The sequence below is a fragment of the Cavia porcellus genome, unplaced genomic scaffold (genome assembly GCF_034190915.1).
Source record: "Cavia porcellus strain 051 isolate PalLab524CR breed Dunkin Hartley unplaced genomic scaffold, mCavPor4.1 scaffold_31, whole genome shotgun sequence".
NCBI classification, from domain to species: Eukaryota; Metazoa; Chordata; class Mammalia; order Rodentia; family Caviidae; genus Cavia; species Cavia porcellus.
In genome coordinates this window covers 1,279,459-1,301,597 of record NW_026947514.1, presented here as the reverse complement: position 1 = coordinate 1,301,597, position 22,139 = coordinate 1,279,459, and the positions used below count along the sequence as shown (strand labels likewise).

General features: G+C 41.9%; 2 protein-coding genes across 3 annotated transcripts in view; one reads left to right on the top strand and one right to left on the bottom strand.

Moving 5' to 3' along the window:
* Tdrd9 (tudor domain containing 9) overlaps positions 1–22,139 on the top strand; it is an 85,463-nt gene that overhangs the window by 8,378 nt on the left and 54,946 nt on the right. For both annotated transcript variants that reach the window (XR_010044985.1, XM_023562078.2), the window contains exons 2-6: positions 10,593–10,699; positions 15,580–15,677; positions 17,279–17,500; positions 17,988–18,110; positions 19,694–19,774. Coding sequence is in view for 1 of the 2 variants with exons in the window: in XM_023562078.2 (XP_023417846.2) it covers positions 10,593–10,699; positions 15,580–15,677; positions 17,279–17,500; positions 17,988–18,110; positions 19,694–19,774 (631 nt within the window). In the remaining variant the exon portion in view is untranslated. The remainder of the gene's footprint in view (positions 1–10,592; positions 10,700–15,579; positions 15,678–17,278; positions 17,501–17,987; positions 18,111–19,693; positions 19,775–22,139) is intronic.
* On the bottom strand, positions 3,038–5,052 carry Rd3l (RD3 like). Its single transcript, XM_013144970.3, has 4 exons — positions 4,825–5,052; positions 4,564–4,706; positions 3,875–4,180; positions 3,038–3,538 (listed from the first exon to the last, which is right to left on the bottom strand). The coding sequence occupies exons 1-4, from the start codon at positions 5,002–5,004 to the stop codon at positions 3,241–3,243; spliced, it is 927 nt and encodes a 308-aa protein (XP_013000424.2). The 5' UTR covers positions 5,005–5,052; the 3' UTR covers positions 3,038–3,240.

The following is a 22,139-nucleotide window of genomic DNA, read 5'->3' as shown; positions in this document are numbered from 1 at the left end:
TGATGGTGTATGTACTGGTTGGTTCCTCTTTTGAATTTTAATCCTTCAGAAATGAAATAAATCTCTGTTTGGTTTGTTTGTTCCTTGAGACAGGGTTTGTGTAGTTTAGGCAGGCCTTGAACTCACAATATAGCTGAAGTTGGCTTCAAACTTGTGGCAGCCTCCTGTGGCAGCCTTCTGAGTGCTGGAATTACAGGTATGTGCCACCATATCCAGCTACTCTTAAATCCTAAGATAAAATAAATGTGCCATACCAGCCTTTATAATTTCTGTCTGAGCTTGTTGATTTTAAGTCACCTGTGAACGTAAGAGGGAAGAGTAAAGCTGGCAACTGGTTATTTGCAGTCAGCACAGAAGGTAGGTAGAGTCTCAACACTGCCAGTTCCCTTGCACTGGGCAAGACACTTTATAAGTTAGAGGCTGTTTTCTCTGCCAGTGGGAACAGCATCACTGAGTACCAGGGTTAGGATTAAATGTGAATGTATGTGTGCCCAGTAAATAGAAAAATTATTTTAACATAATTGGGTTGCACGGGTTAGTAATGCCAATGGTTGACAGCTTGCCCTGTCAGGTAATATGCAGGATGCTTTTACATGGGTTTACTTATTCTTAATATTTGCACAAATTTAGCTACTACGTTCACACCACTTGCCCCTGATACAGTGTCCTGAGCATTCCCAGTAGTCCTCCCCCTGTTCATTCTTCGTATTTTTGACCTGGATTGCTTCACCAGTTTTAGGTATTATAAACAGTCCAGTGCACAAAAACTTGGATCTTTAATATTCAGAAAGTTGCTTTAAATTTTCTATTTGACTTGTGAATTTTATAGAAATGTTAAAACTTTTTAGACTAAAACTCTTGCAGTTAACATTGGTTTTTAGGTTCTTTCAACAACAAATTGAGAGAGAGAAACTCAAAACTCAGTGTGTTCTTCCCTTCCCCTTGCAGTCTGGTGGTGGAGTGAACTCCACCCTGGTGACCCGGGTTGCGAGGCGCCTTCCTGTCCTGGCTGGGGGATGACCCCACTGCAAGCTTCCTGCCTATTTATTTTTGAGCTGATGTCTCACTGTACTTCCACGCTGGCCTCAAGCTCCTGGGTGCAGGTGGTCCTCCTGCCTCAGCACCCTGAGGAGCTGAGACAGGAGGAGCGTGCTGTAACAGCTGGTGCAATTGATGAGGGTTTAGAGCATCTTGTCTGAGTGTGGAGCGCTGCTTGCTCAGGAAGTGCTGACCAAGGGGTGGAGGGTGATTGCAGTGCTGTGGGCCCCTTTGGGGCGCATCATTCCTGCCTGAGTTGGATGCTGCCTACCTTAGTACTGGATTTCAGAGGCAAGCTCAAAGGGGCTTTTTAAACAAAATTTTGTTGTTGCCATGAAGGATGGTATTTTCTTAAAGCTCACATTTGCTACTTCCTGTGTTCTCTGCACAAGAAGCAGTTGTGTGCTTTTGAGACATTTATCTCCCACAGATGGTTTCCACTCTAAACAATCTTGCTGTGATTGAAGAAGCCCAACGTAGTCACTCATGAAAACAAGAGAAAAGAAGCAGCAGTGAGAGGTGTCTTTATTTTAGATGCCCTTAGGATTATGCTTCTTTTTTCCTTGCCTTTGAAACTTGGCCAGATGGACACTATTTATGACATAGTTGGCATTTAAGAACAAACAGAGCCGGGAGTGGGGGTGTACTCCTGTAATCCCAGTACTTGGGAGGCTGAGGCAGGAGAATTGTAAGTTTGAGACCAGCCTGAGCTACAAAGTAAGCCCAAGGCCTGAATTGCATAGCGAGACCCTGTCTCAAAAAACCCAAGAGCAAAACCAAACCAAACAAAAATGAAACAAACAAACAAAAAACCCACCAAAAATCAAACAAACAAATAAACAGAAAACCAAATTGAGACCTGCTGAAAGTGGTATAGAGCAGTGGTGGTGAACCTATGACCTGCCTGCTGCAGTGGGATGTTTGTATCATCGAAGGCTCTGAGAGGTTTGGCATCGCTGGAACAGAAGTAGTTGGCCAGGAGTACAAGGAGAAAAGAGTTAGAAGTGTGCTTTAAAAAGTTCATTTTTAGTTCTAATCTTGAATGTTTTCTTTTTAGATGAAAGAAAACCAAATCTAAACATAGAAAGTATAGATGTCCTGAAGGTGTCAAAGAGTTTTTGATCTTATCTGCATTAGGAACAGTAAAGACTCTTAGCTAGGCATGGTGGCACACACCTGTATCCTAGCATTCAGGAGGCTGAGGCAGGAGGATCCCTACAAGTTTGAGGCCAGGCTGGGTTACAAAGTGAGTTCAAAGCCAGCCTGAACTCTACATAGCAAGCCCCTGTCTAAACAGACAAGCAGATTCCAGCTCTTTATTAAAAATAAAAACCTAATATATAGTTTAACGAGGTTACAAAATGAATTTACATATATATATTTTAATTTTTTGATGTATTTATAAGTATTTTATTATGAGCATAGTATAGATTTAAATTACATGTCAACATTGAATGTTTTCTTTTTTAGACTGTTTGTATGTATTTTGAGATAGGATCTTGCTGTGTAGCCCAGGCTAGTTTCAAACTGAGCAGTCCTACTGCCTCAGCCTCCAGAGTGCTGGAGTTGTAGGCATGTACGGCTGTGTTGGGCAGATGTTTTTCTTTGATAGTAGCAGCTACTACTGGTTAATTAGAACCTTTTTTAAAAACTGAAATAGTATAGAGCTGTGCTTTTAAAATATTTTCCTTTAATGTTGAGGTAAAAGTTATTGTGATTAAAAATTAATCTGGGTGTCTAGATAAAAAACTGCTCTGTTTAAATTGAGTGCTATTTCCTCCTCACTGCCCTGTCTCTGTCTCCACTGGGAGTGACGTGTGACACTTCTTTCAGTGGTGTAAAGGTACAATTTACATCAAGCATTTATTCTGTATGTAGTTTTTCAGAATCAGAGTCAAGATTAGCTAAGTCTCACTCAGAATATATCAGACTTGATACTAAATTGCCTTAGTGAGATGTGTTTGAGGTATAACAAAATACTTCAGACATTTTTTCAAAATATTTAGGAAAATTTTTATTTAAAAGTGTATCATTAAGTGGAACGTTGCATATTTAGAATGGTTAAGACAAGACTGTTATTTAAAATAGGGTACAACCATAGGAATTTTAACTTCTGGCCTTGAAACAACAAACTTGAAGTTGTACTCAGTAAGGGCTCTGATTCTAAGTTGGTTGTAAAAATTGCTGGTGATTGGTGCCTTTCTAACTTGATGGATAATAATATGGTAGGTTCCATATTCTGTGTGAACATGGTGGGAACCTGTTGTTTGTGTTTCTGTCTACATAACTAGAGATAGTGGGTATTTCGTCTTTGTCTGTCCTCTGGGCATGGTCACCTGGCAGTGCAGAGGCAGAGGGACAGCCTGTCTCCCCGGACTCCTGCAGACTCTCTCCAGGACTGCCTCTGTCCAGGCTGCTGAGGAAGTCTTTCAGCACTTGCTTGAAGATGTAGATTATTTCCCATGGCAGTACGTCATTTTCTGCCAAAACTTCTCGAAATCTAGGGGGAAAGTGGGAATGATTATTCACTTCAGCAAACTTTTTTGGCATATCCCTTCATCTCCAAAATACAGCTTATATAACATAATTGTGTACTACTTACTCACCTTTTGAATAATGGCTCAGTATGTCTCTAGTTAAATTTTGGTTGTAAGTTTAAAAAATCTCATCAATGAGATACATATAAATATTTTGGCCCAGTTTATCTCTAGTGATTTTGTGATTTAGTACATATGATTAAAGAATTTACATAATAGATTGCAATTTTCAGCCTAAATATGTGAAGCAGTTAGACTTGGCAGTAGCTCATAACATAAGAAAAAGACAGTATTTTTACCTGCTGAGAATAGTTCCAGTTTGGCAAGGTTGAACTTGTGAGCAAAGAACTTCGAGTTGTCTTTGTTCCATGGCTGGGATAGTTGTGTGAGGATTCTGGTAGTTTCTCAGCCAGCTGTAATCCACACCTGTTTTTCTTACTTTTTCTTCATTTTCAATTTCTTGTATTAATCTCTCTCGCTCCTTTAGATGCCATTTCAATTCCCGAAGTAGAGTCTTTGTCACAACATCTGAGCCGGTGTAGTGTGTGGGTTTGTAGGAATCATTTTTTGGCCATTTCATCCAACCAAAAAGTGGCATTTTTAGCCTGTAGAGATAGTCTTACTTGTCTATTTGCACATAATTCTATGGTTCTGATGAGCAAATATTTGTTGACTTACAATGAAAGTGCCAGAAAAGTATGTGAATTTTTCATTGGCTAGATATGCAGGTCAGTATAAGATTAGAGCATGGATTAAAGTCTTTTCATTTTTAACTAGGTCAGTGCCAAAAACCAAGCTTTGAAAATACTTCTGTATTGCTAAACAGAAATTAAATATATAAAGTCAGGGATAATCTACAGACTGAACATTTTCTGAAAGTAACATTTTCTATTAAAATTATTAGGAAAATTTAAAATATTAGTGCATTGGAAAGTACATTTGCTGCTACTTTTGATTTATGCTTTGTACAGAAGGGCTTAGCACTTACCTGCCAAGCTGGTGAATCGGATGCAGGGCCGTTGCCAGAGTTGACTCGGATTGGTAATGAAGCTGTGGTTCACTCAGGCATCTCTCTTTCTCCTGGCTGTGTTCTCTCTCGAAGGAAGGAGCCTCCCAATTTACCCACTGAAACTGTAGTTGAAATAAACAACTTTCTATTTAGGAACGAGGTTGTGATGTCTTCACTTGGAGAGAATGCTCATTAATTCACCTTGTAAGTAAGCTAGAAGAAATGACAAAAATAACTTACTATTGAATCTTCACATATTTCATAATGGTCTACCTTCAGAATGCACTCATTCTTTTGAAAAAGGTGTCCCCAGCGATGGGTGCTGGTCCCAAGCACATTGGACGTGTGTCTGGTAATGAAATGAGGAACCCCGTCAGAAGCACCACAGATGCGCTCCTCGCGAAAGCGGCACTGTCGCATGATGTGATACGTGGCTGTGCATAGCTGTAGGTCACAGTTTAGTGCTGTATTTTTATGCCTGTAGAGATCTAAAAATAACCATGTTGCTTTTATTCTTCAGCTTAACTTCCAGGCCATTTAGAAGCCAGGTCACTGTCCCCTCTAATGAAAGCCAGAAAAATAGATCAGACTTGACTGTGTGCAAAATGCAGACTCTGAGGAAGCCTGCTGTAATTGAGTAAAACAGGCAAATCATGCTGATATCTGTCATGTGTAAATATTTAGCAAATACAACATCCTGTGTTCATTTTTGATGCAAAATAGTAAATTTATAGAAGAATGTTGAAATGCTAGAGGACATTATAAACACTTTAAAATGTACTTGGTAATCTGTTTAAATACATGATATTAAGGCAGTAATGCTTTATCAGTTCATCATAGACAACATGTTAGCATTTTGTCTTGGAGCTGTGGATGAAACTGACTCTGTGTTTAGGTGAGTTGGTGTGCAGTGGTCTTTATTGTGCTAGTTTTCTGTTAAGGATTTTCTTTTAGACTGGATGGACTGTAACAGCTCAAGTCTGATCTGTTTTTCCTGATTTCAGTAAAGAGTCTTTTCCTTTCTGGCCCTCTTCTAAGTAATTAGACAGTGGTTTTTTCTTTTATAATATTTGTTTTTTTCTGTTGCTTTTCCTTCCAATGAGCTGTGAAGAACAGATACTGTTTACATCAGACCTGTGTGCCATATGTAATCAAGAGTGATGTGTGTGGTCATCCTATAACTCCTGTTACGCATGTGCTAGAGGAAGACAGACATCAGGATGCATTAGCCTCAACTACAGGGTCTTTACATTAGATTGTATGTAGTTCTAGAAGGAAAAGCATGGATTTTATCATGATAGAAATGTCCTATGAATTTTTATACTAAAACTACAGAGAATATGCTTACTTCTTCCTACTTTTGTTGCTGCTTAAAAAATTATTTTGCTCTGAACTTTTAACAGAAAATATCAGAGTACATTGAATAAGGAACATAACCCAGCTTTACCTTCCAAGCCCTCTGCAGTTTGAGTTATCATCCCTTCTTGCCTAGTTTTCCCTCTTGCACTACCCCAGGGCTCCACTTAACTCCCCATTTTGCAGAAATTACTTTGCACACTTTAACTGTGGTTACACCGGCTCTTCTCAAAGGGCTGTTCTTTGTTTTCCTTGTAGCCACATTGTAATTCTCCTTCTCAGGTCCCTTACAACTCACATTTCAACTCATCTACCTTCTTTTGTTGACTCTGTTCTTCCTCTGAACTCTCCTGCTTCCCCTTTTTTCTCATGCTTTCTGATTCGTTGCTGCTCTATGCTGAACTGTAACTTCTGGCATTCAGTGGGTCAGCAGATGTTTCTGGGCTTGATACCATGGGCTGGAGGGTTACGGGGTGTGGGTGTGGCAGTGAACTTGACAGCTGTAGTCCTGCCTCGAAGGGCCTTCGAAGGACATGAGGAAGTGATTGTGGGTCACCATGTGCTACTTCACACACTCCAAGTGGCTCCCCATTTAGATCTGGAGGACAAGAAGGCCTTCTAGTTACGTACTGTCCTCTGGGCAGAGATGGGAAGGTCATTGACAGTCACCTAGACAGCTTCTGGGAGGCCATATGCTCTGCACTTGGCTTAGTGGACACCTGCCTGCCATTGAGACCCTTGCCCACATCTGACCTTCTCAGAACTTGTCTGTCTTCCTCATGCCTTCCTGTGAACTTACTTGCTTAAAACAGTTTTTCCAGGACTTGGTGTGCATTACTTCTATTGCTCCGCACTTTGCTTCTCTTTATCCTGAAATTGATAGGTTGAAGCAAAGACCAAGCATCATTCTCTGGAGCTGGGGATTCAGCTCTGCAGCGCAGGCCCTGCTTGGCAAACGTGAGGTTATGAGTTTGATCCCTGGTACCAAACCAAACCAAACCAAACCAAACCAACCAAATACCATTCTCTGTAGTATTTCCCTTACTGCCATATAGAAAGAGAACATAAGTGGTATTTGTAAATTGAGATAAGATATATTTTATTAATTTTTCCTGTTTATTAGGATAAAACCAGGTTAACATTGGATTTTATTTCACAAATATTTTAATAAGTTCAATAAATAAATTATTTCTAACGAATCACAACCTTATTAGAATATTTTGTGTGCAACATATATAAAGCTTAAACTATTAAACTGTGAAGTCATTTTCATTTGGTAGTTGTATTCTAGGCCATATCTTACCTAAATGGTATAATTTTTTTGATTCTTCATTTGCCAAGTGATTGATGTGTATCCCGTTTAGAATGTTTTGTGATGGAACTCTGGTTCCTGTCTAAATCCTGTGAGATTGCAGCCGGCCTGGATGTGTTCAGGGCCACAGTTCCAGCCTCAGGCTGGTTCTTACGACCCTTGCTGTAGCCTGCCTGTGTTCTGCCTGTGTTCTGCCTGTGTGCCCCCTGGTGGCCATTCTGCCTGCAGCTCAGTGCTGAGTCTGCCAGTGCTTGAGGATCAGGCCCTGCTGAGCAGCCCAGAGGTGAGCCCAGCATGTGGCAAACAGCCTCAGCGCTGTTTCCTAGGCTCTTCCCTTGCCACAGCTGACAGCATCCCAGGCGTCCCACGGCAGCTGTGTCCTGGGCCAAGCGGCGAGAGGCCTGGGAAAGGTGGAAAGGGCTTCCCACCTGCAGGTCATAGCTCTTCTCGCTGGAGAGGGGCTCAGGCCCGGTGGCACTGCTGTAGCTTTTGCCACTGCTGCAGTATTACTTACGGGTTGGGGGTAAGAGAATAAAGAGAAACAGGAAAACTGGTGGTCATCTTGATTTCAGGTTCTCAGCAGCCCCTTTGCAGCCCTTGAGGAAGAGCCATAGAATGCTCTTGGTGCTCTGCCTGGCTGATGACCTTGCTCAGGGGCGGGTGCAGGCCAGGAGACACCACAAGAAATAAGTGGCAGACTCCCCTGGTCTGGTGGGATGTGTGGCCGCCAGGCCTCTTCCCTGGTGTGTCTGCTGCTATTCCCTCTCCAGATCCCTTGGTAGCTGCCCACGCACCTCCCCAGGGCCCCGGGTACCTGCATCCTCCTACCTACAGTGGCCGCCTCAGACTCACTCTTGATTTCCCTTTGTGGCTCCCTCTGTGCTCTAACAGGTCAGCGTGCGCTGCAGTGTCCCAGGGCACTGTTTTGCGGCTCGCTCTGCCGCTTTTGTCCTCACTGTAGCTGCTGTGGCCTTGGGGGTGGTGGACTGGGAGGTGGCCTCTGATTCCTTCTAGCCTGTCCCCCTTTGCTCTGATCTTACATAGTTTATGTTTGATTTCATTCTTTCTCCACAGCTGTGTGTGAACTCCGTGAGGGAAGTCGGTGCTGGTGACTGCTCCATCCCCAGTGCCAGGAGGAGTCAGACTGGAGTCAGACCACAGTTATTTGCTGAGTGAATTAGCGATTATCAGTCAACAGAGTAATTGAAAAAGTGTTGACGCAATTACTTATGTCAGGCAAAAACAAACTCTAATGCAACAGCATTTTATTAAGGTTATTAATCAGAGTTCTCCAGGGAAACAGAACCTTAAGATTATGATTATTAAAATTGGCTCCCAAGATTATGGAGACCAAGAAGTGTCACAATGAGGCAGATACAAGCCAAGGAGCCAGGACAGCCAGGAGTATAATTAAGCTGTAGTTTGAAGGCCTGAGAACTCGGGGTAGAGAGTTGCTACTGTAGGTCCTAGAGCCTGAAAGCCAGAGAAACAGGTGCCCCAGTGTCTGAGGGCAGAAGATGGGTGTCCTGGCCAAAGAACTGAGAGAAATTCACTCTGTTTGGGTGGGTCCTCGTGTTGTTCACCTTTCCCGTCCCTGAGATAGAATAACCAGCATACATAGCTTAACGTAGGGGAGGGTGGATTTGGCATGGTGTCAAGGGATTCAGTACATGGTCAGCTGGTGCCAAGGTAGGACCATCATGGTAGGAGAGTGTGGCAGGGCAAAGTTCGTGGTGAACAGGAAGTAGAGCAGAGGCACAGCTCCGAAGGAAGGGTGCCGTGAACATAAGGACCCACAGACATGCCTCCACCACCCACCCAGGAATGTGCTCTGCTAGTCTCTAGGTCACCCAAGACACAGTTAAGTTTAATAACCACAGCCCTCAGGTGTATAGTGTCTTCTCAGCCAGATTGGTGAAGGTGGATCTTCTTTAGTCTGTTGTTTCAAATGCTAAACTCTTTTGGAAACACCTTCTCAATAGGGCATCTATTACCCCAGTCAAGTTAACATACAAAATTAACCATCTTGTTCTCAAATTTTAAGAATCAGTATCACTGAACCTGTTCCCTGACAATAATGTACTTAAATTTGTCATTGATAGAAACCATATAATTAGTAGCATGTAGCATGTTACATCAATCTGTAATCAATATTATGAAAATGTCCTCTTTCTCCCTTTCTCCTTGGAATTCTTTTTTTATTTTTTGTGGGGAGGGGGCATGGTACCAGAAATTGAACCCAGAGCCTTTATTCTGAGTTACATTCCTATGCCTTTTTATTTTGAGATTGGGTCTCAGAAAGTTACTGAGTTTCCCATGCTAGGCTCAAACTTGTGATCCTCCTGCCTCAGTCTCTTAGACTGTGGGGATTATAGGTATAAGCCATCGTGCCCAGCTCCTCCCTCGAATTCTTTATACCCTTTTAAACATTTTTTTCTACATCACTAATTAGTACCTTGCATACAAGTTAGGTGTCATTCATTAGAATGGCAATTTCTTTAGGGCATGGTATTAGTTTTGTTCACTGTGGTATTCTTTGGTGTCTCAAATGATGCCATTGGTGTAGCTGGTACTCAGTAATATTTGCTGAGTGAGCAAATACTTCCATCCATATCTGTGCACGTGCCTTGTGGTGGCTGGACTAAGTATGATTTGAAGAGAAACTTAGATATTAAGTGGTATACCGTTTAGGTTTTAGTAGATACTGCAGATTTCCCTTTAGATGGCTGTATGTCCATTACCACCCTCTGGCAGTAAATATTCTGAGAATATTTGATGTTTTTGTCAACTCAGTGGGTGAAAAATGGGTGCTCATTGTTTTACTTTGTATTTATCTGGTAATTGAATTTTAGCATCTTCTCATTTGCTTATTAACTACTTGGATTTTCCCCTATGGCTAAACATAAAATAATGATGCGGGAACTCCTTTGAAGACAGGAGTTTGGTCTTTTGGAAATGGCATGCTTACTGAATAGTCAGCTTTCTGTCACTGGTTCAAAGTACATGGACATGGGCAAGTAAAAGAAGAAGATACTTAGCTTGTGGCTTCAGAGATTCAGTCCAGGGTTGGCTGGTGTTAAGTGGAAGGCTTCGGCAGAGAAAAGCTGCTCACCCACATGGAATCGAGGAGGCAGGGAGCTGGAGAAGAGCCAGGGACCAGGTATAGTTCCCAAGATCACTTCCCCATTATGCCTTCCTCAAGCAGGCCCCACCTCCTCATAGGATGCTCAGCTATCAGTAGGTTGGTGCTTGACAATCCCGTCCCTCTCCAGAGGTCTTTTAATCCAGTCACGTAGACAGTCAAGGTTATGTGGCACTCTAACCTTTATTCCTCTTTTAGGTCCCTCAGCGAGAGGAGTTCAGAGGTAGACTATATTGACAAATACAGACAACTTGAAGCACAAGAATTTGACAGGTATGGCCGTGATCAACCAACAGGTGGGCAAGGTAAGCAACTCTTTTTAAATGCCTCATAATTGGCCGCAGTGGTGCTTGCCTGTAACCCCAGCACTATGGAGGCTGAGCCAGGAAGATTGCTGAGTTCAAGGCCAGCCTGAACTACAGAGTCAGACCTTGTCTCAAAACAGCAACAGCAAGGTTGGATGGTAGGAACAGCCATTTTGGAGAAAACAAGACATCATAATAGGTAGTGCTGATTTAGTATCCTCTTGTTTTGAAGTCCCATCAAGCTTTTGTTCTTCTGTCTCCATCGGTTTTAACCTGTTGTATCTTATTGGATTTTATTATATGTGATAATATAAACAAAAACTTTTATAGACAAGGAGATTATACAGAAACCATTGTTCATTTTCTGTTAGTTGATTCTAAATACCCTGTAATACTGTCATTCTCTTGAATGGTTTTACATTGTCTTGATATGTTTGATGCTACAGTATACAAAGTTATACCCAAAGATTTTAAGGAAAGAGACACTATGCTAACTACTTTTATGTCAAGATTATCTTGTGGTGAAACACTGTGTTGCTTAAATTGTTCTGTTCTGACCTGTGCTGTTTTGTTGTTATGCCCTCTTTTTTTTTTATCTCAATCTCCTTTTTATTATCTACTTTTTCATTTTTATCCTTTTAATTAAGGGAAAAATAAATAAAAAATAGCAGGATATATTATAGCAACCCACATTTATTTCCTATTAACTTGATTTGAAACCCTGTATTGCTCTCACCATCTTGTTTTGACTGATTTTACTCTATTCTGCTTTGCTTGATAGTACCAAGTTCGAAAGTATAGGCAACAACTATGAAGACAATAAGATTCATTATGACGCCCATTCTGGTTGATTATTATCTTCTTTTGAAGTCCTCTAATGTCTCCAATGTTTTGGTTTTATTGTTCTTGTTCTTTACTGTTTTGTCCAATTTTATTATAACTGATGATATAGGCAATTCTTTTTAAGATAGCAAGAGGCATTGTGGTAACCATTGTTGATCACCTTGTATTTTGTTTTTACATTATGTATTATGTCCATCCTTTTGATTTGACTGACTCTGTCCTGTTATGTCACATTTGGTTTTACTTTCTTCAAAAAAAAAAGTAATAAGAACTGTGGGAGTAATAAAACCCAAAATGTGTAATTGTCATTGTACAAAAGAAAGGAAAAGAAAGTGCTCTAAAGGATATAACTGCATGTACATTTAAGTGTATAAGATAGATAACCATATTACTGAATTTTGTTGGATCATTGAACAGAACTGTTTGCAGTCTCACTGTTTCAAAGTCCCCTCTATATGCTTTAATTTTGTAACCTGAACAACTATTTCTAAGATGACAATATGTAATTAGTGATTTCCTACTGTTTATTTTTTCTGAAATTCTGTATAACTTGTACCCTTTTTGTTTTTTTCTTTTTTCTCCTTAAATAAAATTAAAAAACAAAACAAAACAAAAAACAGCAACAGCAACAAAAGCCTTAAGTATGATGTGTGAGTGGTTCATACATTAAAACATTATGTGCTTAAAATGTGTAAGAAATAAGTATTTTGGTCAAGGTAAGAAATCTATACCACTTTTTAATACAGGATCTTTTTTGGAGTAAGTGTGCAGTAGCTTTATATATTTTATTTGAAAGCTTATAGAAGTTGAGTTTTTTATAGTAATAATTAAAACAAAATAGGAAAAAAAAAAAAGAGGTGTGTAAAGTAAAAAAGGTCCTGGGCTGGGGATACAGCTCAGTGGTGCAACACCTGCCTGGCAAGTGCAAGGTCCTGAGTTTGATCCCGGTACAAAAAAAAAAAAAAAAAGAAAGGTCCTTTGCACCCCTGAGTCCATGGCCCATTCTGGAGCATGGGGAGCAAGTTGCTTTCGTTATCGGATTGGACTTTAGTTACACCGTGAGTGGCGTGAATAAATGGAGTCTTTCCTAATAGTAAGACTCTGGTTTCAGATTGTAGCCTTTGCTTCTTTTGCTTGTGTTTTTTCTGGGGTAGAGTCTTTGATTGTTGATGAAGTGCATAATGCTACCCCTTTTTAAATCTAGTGAATGTTTTCATCCCTTTCTGGGCTTTTCTTCTGAGCCTTTAAAACACAGCCTCTTTGGAGGGTCTGAGAAGGGAAATAGTCCTCCTCTTCAAGGCAGGCTTCTTTCTGGGTGCAGACCATCATCCCATCCTTGGGGAAAGTAGTCTATAATTATGCATTTCAAGATTTAATATTATGGTTAAATCAGAAGTGCTGTAGTTAGACTTTTTTCTGTCATGTGCACAGTCTAGATTTCTTGTTTTTGATACTGGGAATTGAACTTGGGACGCTGTGCTTTCCAGGCAGCTATTATGCTGCCGAGCTAAATCCCTGGCCCTATGTTGTCTCTATTTTAAGATAAGAAATACTGTTCTTCATATATGCTGACAGACATACTGCTTGCTCCTCAGTTAAAATCCATTATATACCAGTTAGAATTTCTGACTGTGGAACTTTTCGGATAGGGCTGTGTGTGTGTGTGTGTGTGTGTGTGTGTGTGTGTGTGTGAGTGTGTCCTTTTTGAGACAGGGTTTTGCTATGCATTTCAGGCTGGCCTTGAACTTGAAGGGATCTTCTTGTCTCAGCCTCCTCAGTGCTGGGATTACAGGTGTGTGCCATCATGTCTAGCCTTGGTTAGGTTTTAAGTTTGGTTGATGATGATGTTTCATGAAGAGAACTAGCAATTTTTATAGTTTGTATTTTTTCCAGTTCATGTAAAATACTGATGCCAACAACCTAGAATAGAGACATAGTGAGAAAATGAGAACAGCAAATTTAGAGGTTGTGGTATTTCTCATGCTATTTTGACCTCCTTTTGTCCTGTGTGGGTTGTTGATTTGCCTTAGACCATCCTGGTGCTTTTCTTTTTGTTTGTTGCTAATGTGAAGCCAACAAAGCTACACAGTTGTGATGTCTCTGCTCTCTGGTCCCAGCCGCCCTGGGGCTGCATGCAGCCAGTGACCTGGAAGTGTCAGGTGGCGATCTGTGGCCCAGGGAGAAGGGCTGTGGACTAGACAGCGCTGCGAGGGCTTTGGGCAGTTTTCCTTGTACAGTTTCTGTCTTTAAGTAGCAAACCTTCAAAATACATGTAATCAAGTTATGTAAGACACATTACTCTTGTCAGAGTAACAGGATTCGCTTAGCAGTACTGTGAACCAGGGCTTAAAGTCTCTTAGCAGGAAGATTTAGCTACTTGTTTTTTTGTCTAAAAGAGCCATAATAGTTACTGGATGTGGCAGCAATGGCGGCAATTTCAGCACGCTGGGAATTTAAGCTCAGCTTGGGCAATTCAACTAATCTCTGTTTCAGATATTAAATAAAAAAGGTTGGGGATATAGCTCAGTGCAAAGGCTGTGCTTTCACTCTTCAGTACTGGGAACAAAACAAAGCAGAATACAAAAGAGCAGACATCACACTTTCCCGTGGATAGCTCTTCCTGCAGTCCTGCTCCTACTCATCCCCAGCCACTTGCTTTTCTCCCTTTGCCCCTGCTGTGAGTGGCTTTTCTTGAGTGGCTTTTCTCACAGAGGCCTGTGGTTTCTCCTCCATCACCTGACTGTTGTCAAGGCTAGGCATGCCCGCTGGGAAGGAAGGGGACTTTGCTGCTGGTGTTCAGAGCTGGCAGGAGTGGCGGATGACAGTGATGTGTGATGGGGCAAAGCAAACCCTCTTTCAGTGAGCTCTGCAGGGGGTGGAGAGGGAGCTGAGAGGCCTGGAGGACTTGGAAACTGTTGTGTGGACCCTTAGGAGCACTGCTTCCCGCAAAGGAGCAGGGTTTGCTTTGAGATCTGGCTGCTCTGGTTGTGAAACAGAACAAGGCCCACGCACCTTGATTCCAGCACAGGAAAAGAGGAGCTGGGGGAGCGGTGCAGTGGCAGAGTGCTTCCTAGCACTCACAAGGCCCTGGGTTTGACCCCAGCACATGTGTATGCATGTGCACAAGCCTGTCCTGAATATATATTTACTTATGGTATACAGGATAGTAGCTACATTTTAATTGTATATTATTAGGACAGTTCCAAAAGAAAGCTTGATGGCTGTGTTTATAAGGCAGGACAGTGGCAGGAGGAGCTGCTGGGGCAGAAGCAAAGAAGGGCGGGGAGAGGGAGGAAAGGCGAGAGGAACAGAGCAGAGAGTAGTGATTTAGCAGAGTGGCAGGAAGCCTTCAGAGTTTATTCTGGAAGTGAGGCTTGTCTCCCATCAAAGCCTCCTATCCAACGAACATTGCTGCTGCATCTGTCTGAGGAGTGTAGCTGAGACAGTGTGTGTGTCCACAAGAGGACCCTGCACAGGGAGAGCTGGAAAGCCTTCACACCCAGCAGCCTTTGCTTCCTCTTCACTGCACCTGTAGCTTGTAAGTTGAATTAGATTTGTTTTTTGCTATTGCTAATTTATTTCATTAGCAGAGAACATGCTCCTTTTTGGCATTGTTTAATCAAGTAGTGGGTCTTGCGTTTCACAGGTGGTCGCTGCAGGCGGTGCTGTGAACCTCTGGCATTGGTGGCTGTGAGGAAGAATCTGAATAGTCAGTTTGATGGTCTGGATCATGAGTGTTGGGCTACTTAGGGAAGTTTCTTTTTTTTTTTTTTGAATTGTTACCAGTACTAGGGATCGAACTCATGACAGCCTGCTTGCAAGGCAGGTGCTTATGCTGCTGAGCTAAATCCCCAGCCCCCTTATGGAAGTTTCTAAGAGACGACTGGCCCAGTTAGCCTGTGAAAATGTCTGGGTGTACATCTCTGTGGCCTGTACATACCATATGTACACATTAGATATAACATCAGGCTGCTTACTTTATCTTTTTCCAGATAAGATATATCATCATCATATTTATTTGTTTTGTCTGAATCTAGGTCCAAGACCATCTTCAACTAAATTAAGCAATGTGACATGTATCCCAGAGACAACTTACAAATATCCTGATTTGCCTATAAATCGATGTAAGGAAGAGGTAAAGTTATTCTTGTAAAAGTCATTTTACAGGGTGAATAAATGCCTGAGGCCCAACCTTGTTTTTTAACAATGCGGAAATTGCTAGGTGAGCACACCTGTGATGTGGAGGGCTCTGAGGCAGTAGAGGTGGTTAGCCAGGGGCCGTAAGGAGGTGGTTTGTATTTTTTTATTTTTATTTGCCGAGACAGAGTTTCTCTATGTAGCCCAGGCTGGCACTGACCTTGTAGTCCTCTTGTTTTAGCCTACTGACCGCTGGGATTGCGGCTGTGCACCAGCATGGTGTGTGGGGCTATGTAATGCCCGTGCTGCTGATTTTCCTTTGGGCTTGCGCTTACCGTGTCTAGCCTTCACCTGAGTGTGTCCCCTGGCATTGTGCTTGTCACCTGGCTTTTTCTGTCTGCATGTGCGCCCCACCCAGGAGAGCTTCCTGTTGAGAGGCTCACTGGATGGTCTTGTTGAAAAGAAACAGCGCACCCCAGCATCTCCATTGGTGTCTTTTCCTTTTGTAGGGCGTTGGGTATGGCTGGCAGGTGCTCTGCTGCTGAGCTGTCTAGCCAGCCTTCCCTTCGGTTTTCCTTGTGCTGGCATTCCTTTTTCCTGCTTGTTGATTGGTCAGTCATTGACACATCATTTTGTTAGCAATGCCAGCTCAGGTCTAGCAATAAGATGGCTGGGTTTTAATTAATTCATGCTATTGAAGACGGTTAAAGAAAATGGTTTCAATCTTTATTGCCTTATTCTAGTGGGAAAAGTAGTTACAGATAAAACAGGAAATTTCCAAATTTTATTTTACTTAAGATTAAATCATATAATGTTTATGAGATAGGTACACTTTATTAACTTTTAGAGGGCAATGTTAGAATTAGTTTGTGTTCCCAATCATATCTATTTCTAGAAGGAGAAGAGAACTTTAACTAAGTTTAGAGTATCAGTGGGGAAGTTGTGTGGGAGGAATGGAATTAGAGTTTTAGAATACTTTGTATAACCTGTAAATGGAAAAGTGGAAGTTAACTTTTTAAAAGTTTACCTGAATAATTTAAAATGAAAAACATTTTTGAGACAGAGCCTTGTTACATAGTTCAGGCTGGACTTGAATTTACTGAGTAGCCTTGGCTGGCATTGAACTCACGACAGTCCTCCTGCCTCAGCCTCCCAAGTGCTAGCATGACACATGCACCACCACACCCAGTTTAAAATGAAATTATGAAACTACTAGAATTATGAAACTACTAACTGTTTTCATGTTTTTCAGTAGAATTACAATGCAGGTTTGTTAGAAAAATTCAAAATAATAGAAATTTAGATTTAGAGACACAGATATCTAATTTAGTATTTTCATTTTTATGGAGGAAATTAAGACTAGAGAGTTGCAGTTAATTTGACCTGGCTTCTGCAGCTGTTAGTAATTACTGTAGTAGAACTAATTCTAAAGTAGCAACTGTTTGGTAGTCTCCTTGCTCTTTGTTGTGATGTTCAGGTCGTTATTTAGTCATTTAACATGAAGAAATATAAACCCTGAAGGCCTTTCTAAGATAGATGATACTTTTTAATTGCTGGTTTTGTGCCAATATTGAAAGAAAATTATTTTTTTAATTCCAGGTTATTTCTTTGATAGAAAGCAACTCTGTGGTCATTATCCATGGTACCACCGGAAGTGGCAAGAGTACTCAACTCCCACAGTATATCTTGGATCATTACATCCAGCGCTCCGCCTACTGCAACATTGTGGTTACTCAGCCTCGGAAGATAGGGGCCAGCAGCATTGCCAGGTGGATCAGTAAGGAGCGCTCATGGGCCCTGGGTGGCCTGGTGGGCTACCAGGTGAGACAGACAGGGGAAGCAGATTCGCTTTCTTGCCAGTTCCTTACTCTGGATAAGTTGACAGGAGGGCTTGACTTTTCTGTTGAAAATAAAAATGAAACCATTACAGAACAGTGACATAATCTACAGAAATAATGAAACCAAATTTATCGAACATAATTTCTTTCCTGGTTGATAGAACACAAGTGTGAACTCTCAGGCTTAAGGCTTTTGTAATTCCATGTGTTTGTAGTTGAGAAGGTGTCTTCATACACAGTGGTGTTACATGAAAGCACCATAAGCAGAAGTGTGACTTAGATAACCCGCTCCCCATGGAAATGTCATCTGGAGAACTTGACTTTTAATTTGGACTCTGTGTATCTTCTGAGATAGAGTAATCTTTATTCTTACCTCCCGTTATGAAATGGCCATAGCCTCTTTGAGTCATTAGTGGGAGCCATTTAAAGCTGAACTCTTGTCCCTTTTTCTTTTCCTTCCCTGGTGTTAGGTAGGGCTGGAGAAGATAGCAACAGAAGACACCAGATTAATTTACATGACCACTGGAGTCCTGCTTCAGAAAATAGTCAGTGCCAAGAGTCTGATGGAATTCACGCATATCTTCATTGACGAAGTGAGTGTCCTGCACTGGTCCTTGCTTTTACCACGATAGCAGCTTCCCTCAGTGTGACCTCTTTTGACAGGTTGGTTAGGACTTGGGTCTGTGTCTGCCCTGTCTGCAGAGGAATGTAAATTTTGCTTTTTTTCTTTGTTCTTTGTCTCAAATATGGGCAATATGTTGAAGAATGATTTAGAAAAGGCTCTTTGTTTAGAGCTGGTACAGGAAGGCTTTGGCCTCGGCTCAGATCTGGCACCCACCTGTGTAAGTGAGGTTTTCCTGGAGCAGTGTCACTCCCTAGTTTCTGTGCCTCTGGGGTTGCATAGAGCCCTGGAGGCCCCAAAGCTAGAGGTAGCCATTGTTCTGCCTTTTGTTTTTCTCTCTGTGAGCTGTAGCTCTGCCTGTGGTAGGACATTATGCAGGACTCCCCAGCCAGTGTTAGCTTGTTACTTCTTTATCCTTGTTTTGGTTACTTTTCTCATTACTGAGACAAAATAGCCAACACCCCAAGTTAAAAGAGGAAAGGTTTGTTTCACTTCACAGTTTGTAGAAGTTTCAGTCCATAATCAGCTTGTTCCAAGGCAGGGTGGCATGGCAGAAAGGCAGCATGGCAGAGAAACTGTTCCTGGCAGGTGAAAGGCAGCAAAAGCAGCAAGCAACAGGCAGGGACAACAGCAGCCTCTTTCTGTCCCTCGATTCTATCCGGACTGCCCTGTGGATAGCACTCACACCCAGGCGAGCACCGTTAATCCTGGTATCTCACTATGATTAGTCCAGTGTCACATCCTTAATCCCGACAATAACTCTAGATCCAGCCACTCCAGAAAACACCACCCAGGAGCTCATGAGACTTTGGGAAACTTCTAGACACCAGCCATAACATCCCTGTATTTGCTGAAATAACATTGAGCTTTTAGACCATGGCAGAGGGCTGAGGATTTAGCTCAGTGGCATAAGCACCTGCCTGGCAAGTGTGAGGTTGTGAGTTCAATCCCCAGAACCAGAAAAAAAGTGTTTGGACCCTGGCAAAGGGGTCAGCAGGTATGTAGGGAAGCCACGGGCCTCCAACCACAGGCAACAGGCCTGCCTGGGCAGCACTGAGTGAAGAGGAACCGTGCTGGGCCACACATGTAAATAGTCAGTATATGTAAGAATTTTCTTTATTTTCTGATACATTTTGTTGCCATGCAGGTATGTGCAGCCCTTTGGCTGCAGAGAGGTTAGCAGAGGGTCCAGGAACTTGACCCAGTGGTCTTCTCTGCTTGGGAAGTCTAGGCATATGTTGTTTACCACAGAGACCTGGAGAATCTGTTAACATTATGGAGAACAAGTAGGGATACTCAGCATGATTCTGCTCCAGTGCCAAGGCCCTAAAGAGACACGGAAGTGACTATGAACCACATGTACCCTGTGGTTTGTGGGCACATGCCCTTTGCTTCCTCTTAACCAGGAGCGTGGCTGTTTCTATGAAGAGCTACATTGCACAAGAACTGGTTTGGCCTCCTGCCCCCAGGAGTATGCTGAGCCTCCTTTCCCTCCATTCACTCAGAATGTGTGTTGCTTGATGCCACGTGAAGTGACCCTCTTTTATTTTGTAGGTGCATGAGCGAACTGAAGAAATGGATTTCTTGTTGTTGGTAGTCCGCAAACTTTTAAGAACAAATTCACGTTTTGTGAAGGTAAATAAGATTTTCTGAGTAACAGAAATACTTGAAATTTATCGTCTAGTTTTGTTTCTCCCTATTTTAACAGAAACAACTGGGCCCAGTCTCTTAAAATTGGCCCCCGTGTGTAGTGTTCTGGGTCTTGCTGTGGAGCAGACAGGAAGCTGTTCTTTTATGGATGCACTGTGGAATCCTTCTTGGTTATTATATCGTGTTCTGTTCTGCCACTTTTTCTAGACTGTAGAAAATGACCTAAGAATAGTTGACTATAAGGAAATGCTCGGTCTTAGAGCCCTGCTTTTGCTTGAATAAATACCACAGTATAAAGGGAAGCAAATTATTCTGAAATCACAATTTTGCAGATAGCATCAAAGTATGAAAGGGTGTTGAAGTTTGAGGACAGTATGTGCACAGCTATGGTAGGGATGTAGGTCCTGAGTTAACTGAAAGTCATGGAGGAATGGTTATTCTTTTTCACTTGCACAAAGAAGAGGAAGATGGGAGGCCAAAATAGTGAAGGATTTAGAATAATTATGCTATCTAAAAGGTCTGAACAGGACTGGGGATTTAGCTCAGTGGCATAAGTGCCTGCCTGGCAAGCAGGAGGTCGTGAGTTTGATCCCTGGTATCAAAAAAACAAACAAACAAAAAAAGTCTGAACATAATCACTCTCAATCCAGCCATGCTAGGTAGAGTTCTTTGGTAACCAGTTTTGGTAGCAGTATTTGGGAATGTGCGTTTATATTAGCATGGAATTGTTAAGCACTTGTTATTACTGGAAGGCCGTAGCTTTCTGAATCATGAGCTGTTTGGTCTCCTGGGGTGTAATCTGCTCGTTTGTCCAGAGAGAAATCACTCCTCTTCTGCCCCAAAGGTGACCGTTTTTACTTGGTGCTGCGTGAGTGCAGCCTGAGTGTGGCAGTGGTTGCTTTGCTTTTTTGGGTGGCTGTGAAATGTGTGACACAAGGGCTCTTCATTCCTGGTTAGGGATCTTGACTTTGAGATGGTACTGAAGATTGTTCAGCAATGGATTTCTTTCCTGATTGTCATTTTAAGATTTCTTTTTTACGCAAGTGGAGATAATGACTTGATTATGTATTTTTCAGTTGTCAGTGATAGAGTATGGATAGATTTAAAAAAGAAGTCTTCCACACTTTGAAAACTGTGGTGCAGAGTGCAGCACCTAGCAGCACCTAGCCAACAAGCAGTATCAAGTAGTTTGTCAGTTCCAATGTTTGTGGTTTATTAAAAATAAATATGAAGCCACGTGTTCAAAATATGGGCTATTATATGGTGCATGTATTTGGGATAAGTAATTAAAAGCAAGTTCTAAATGGCTTTGTAATGTTTTTACAAGAATGCTGCCACTAGAGGATTTAGATGCAAAAACAGAGACCCAGGGGCCTCAGGTGCTTTCATGCGTCTGCCTCCTCAGGTCTGCCCTGGGCTCCTCTGCCCAGGCCCCTCTTTGCCCCTACTTGCCTTCCTTTAACCTAGGCTAACCCTGTATTAGGACATCTTGGACAGTCTCCTCTGTCTGCAGGAGAGCCCAGGCTGCATGGGGAGGCCCAGTAGTACAGAAATCAGTCGGGCATTGGCCTTTGTGTGCCATGCTCAGCAAAAGCCCCATGGTGGTTGACCTGTTGTCCTTTAGGTGATGGCTAGGGATTTACATGCACAAGTTTCTAACCATGGAGGCAATAGGTAGTTGACTGCCAGCCAGAGAGAGCTGTGTAAGTGTGCCCTGTGTGTGAGCCTGGGGGCTACAGGTGCCTGGTAATGCCGCACTTTGGTGAGCATGTTTCCTGTGCTGTGGAGACTGTGCCTGGCATTTGTGGCTGACTTTCTTAGGGACACCATCTGATATTTGCTTTATTTTTTCTTCTGGGTGTGATTTTATTTAGTAATACAGAATAATGAGATTTAGGTATATTGGTAGATGCATGCAACATATTTTGATTATTTTCATTCGTGTTATTCTCCTCCTGCCCTGATCCCCATCTCTAAAAGTCTGCCTAGTTTTCTATTTCCCCTGCCTGCTTCTTTCTTTATATATGGCTCATATAAGAGAAAATGTGCAGTATTTAACTTTCTGACCCTGGTTTATTTTTTCCATGCGATGGTCTCTAATTCTGTCCATTTTCCTGCAAATGATATGATTTTGTTCTTCTTTATTGGACATTTATATTTATCATTTTGAGAATTCTCTGTTCACTTCTTTTGTCCACTTATTGATTAGATTTTTTTGGTGTTCTTTATATGTTTCAGGCATTAATCCTCTAGATTAATAAAAGGGTAGGTTGGAAATACTTTTCTCCAATTCTATAGGTTATCTCTTTACTCTTGATTGTTTCCTTTGCTGTGCAGAAGATTTTTAATT

What these genes read in the sequence shown, in the direction of transcription:
- Rd3l (XM_013144970.3), bottom strand. Translation starts at nt 5,004, where the DNA reads ATGCGACAGTGCCGCTTTCGCGAGGAGCGCATCTGTGGTGCTTCTGAC. An exon ending in CCGATTCACCAGCTTGGCAG is followed by an intron (nt 4,181 to 4,563) that starts GTAAGTGCTAAG and finishes CTATCTCTACAG; the next exon opens with GCTAAAAATGCCACTTTTTG. An exon ending in ACTGGAACTATTCTCAGCAG is followed by an intron (nt 3,539 to 3,874) that starts GTAAAAATACTG and finishes CTTTCCCCCTAG; the next exon opens with ATTTCGAGAAGTTTTGGCAG.